Consider the following 1800-nt stretch of genomic DNA (forward strand, 5'->3'; position numbering starts at 1 on the left):
TTTTACATGACGTGGCACCGTAGACAACCCCGAGCGAAGCGACTTGAGCGGTGTCTCGGACGAAACGCTCCAGGAAGTCGAGGCCGACAGCTACTGGTGCCTCACCAAGCTTCTCGACGACATCCAGGTTGCCATGCCTCTAGCTAGTATTCTTATTCTTCTTGTAGGACCACTATACGTTTTCACAGCCGGGCTTGCAGCGCATGGTGCAGCGCATGGAAGACCTCGTCAAGCGCTGCGACGCCGACTTGTACACGCACATTGTCGAGACCGAGTCGGTGCAGTTTGTGCAGTTTGCGTTCCGCTGGATGAACTGTCTCCTCATGCGCGAGTGCCCCCTGCACGCGATCATCCGGCTCTGGGACACGTATTTATGCGAGGACAATGGCTTTGAGAACTTCCACGTCTACGTCTGCGCGGCCATCCTCATGACCTTTGGCGACATGCTCAAGGAAATGGAGTTTCAGGACCTCGTGCTCTTCCTCCAGAGCCTCCCGACCAAAGAGTGGGAAGAGGACGACATTGAGCCGCTCCTCTCGCGCGCGTACATTCTCCAAACGTACTTTGCCGACGCGCCCAACCACATTCCCCAAGCCAAGCAGCAGTAGCCGTAGCTCGTCGCGTCGTTGAACACATTATCCTTCTTGTCTTTAATGACCTCGAGAGTCTTTGGCCTCGAATGGCGCGTTGGGCTGGAAGAGCGCACACTCGTTGCGACACGGCTCCAGCCCACGCGTGCGCAGGTTGAAGGGATGCTCGCCTGTGAACACAACCCTGACACTAGCCTTGCTGGCCAATGCGACGTCGATCGGGTTGTCCTCTTCGGGCAGCTCTGTGGCAAGCCCAGCGGCAGCCGTCGACGCCACAGAAACAACTGTGCCAGTGGCCTAGTGCTGAGCTCGAAAGTCGGCGGGAAGCACCGCGTCAGCTGGGTTCAAACGCCGGGACAACGACTGCGTCCGACACCGCCTTGGTGACGAAGTGTAAAATGTGGTCCTTGCGTCGTGAGGCGGTCTGCAGCGGCTTGAACGAGACGTTCATTCGGGCGTGATGCTGGTTTGGTTGCCGCGTCTTCATAACGTTCAGCCTTTCTGTGCCAAGAAACGTGCGCTCGCAAGATATGGCACCTACGAAACGACCAAGAAATCCTCGATGGGCAGCTACCTCCAGGAGACGCTGCGCTGCAAGGGCACCAAGATCTGCAGCCCGTTCGCGCGCGAGATCAACGGAAAGGAGGTCATCGGATATGTCTCGTCCGGGACAGGCGAAGTGTTTGCCTACTCGGAGGGGAAGCACTCGGCGCTCGCGTACACAGGCGGCGAGCCGTACGGCGCAGTCTTTGACGCGCACGGCAAGGTGCACATCGCCGACTGCGCGCACGCTGCGATTCTGCGCGTCGACCTCGCCAACCACAGCCACCAGCCCGGCATCGTCGTCAAGGTCTACGAGGAAAAGCCCTTTCGCGTACTATGGCTCGATAAAGAAGCGTGTGCGAGATTCGAGTCGTAGGGCCCCAGCAGCATTGCGATTTCGCCGGCCAACACGTACTTTACCGACAGCGGGCCGCTCGGCGAGACGACGCTCGAGAACCCACGCGGCAGCGTCTTTTGCATCGCCGCCAACCCGAGCGGCGGCCAAATTCTCAAGCCATTGGCGCTCGACTGCCTCGCCCACCCGTGCGCCGTCGCCGTCTCGCCCGATTCGAAGCTCGTGTAGGCCCTTTTCCACTGTGGAATGTATGGAAGTGGTGCTAGGTACGTGGCCGAGATGATGGCCAACCGCGTCTTGCGCTTCGTCCAG

The 1800-nt window shown here is 59.4% G+C and overlaps 2 protein-coding genes across 2 annotated transcripts; both read left to right on the plus strand.

Moving 5' to 3' along the window:
• Positions 1 to 22: 22 nt before the first annotated feature.
• On the plus strand, positions 23 to 669 carry SPRG_10472 (hypothetical protein). The gene is made up of 2 exons (XM_012350122.1): positions 23 to 127; positions 168 to 669. The coding sequence occupies exon 2, from the start codon at positions 204 to 206 to the stop codon at positions 606 to 608; it is 405 nt and encodes a 134-aa protein (XP_012205512.1). The 5' UTR covers positions 23 to 127; positions 168 to 203; the 3' UTR covers positions 609 to 669.
• A 483-nt stretch (positions 670 to 1152) lies between these two features.
• SPRG_10473 (hypothetical protein) lies at positions 1153 to 1716 on the plus strand (the record flags this gene model as incomplete). Its single annotated transcript, XM_012350123.1, has 2 exons — positions 1153 to 1464; positions 1510 to 1716. 2 exons carry the CDS (start codon positions 1153 to 1155, stop codon positions 1714 to 1716), a joined length of 519 nt encoding a protein of 172 aa, XP_012205513.1.
• Between the last annotated feature and the right edge of the window lie 84 nt (positions 1717 to 1800).

The sequence above is a fragment of the Saprolegnia parasitica genome (genome assembly GCF_000151545.1).
Source record: "Saprolegnia parasitica CBS 223.65 unplaced genomic scaffold supercont2.62, whole genome shotgun sequence".
NCBI classification, from domain to species: Eukaryota; Oomycota; class Saprolegniomycetes; order Saprolegniales; family Saprolegniaceae; genus Saprolegnia; species Saprolegnia parasitica.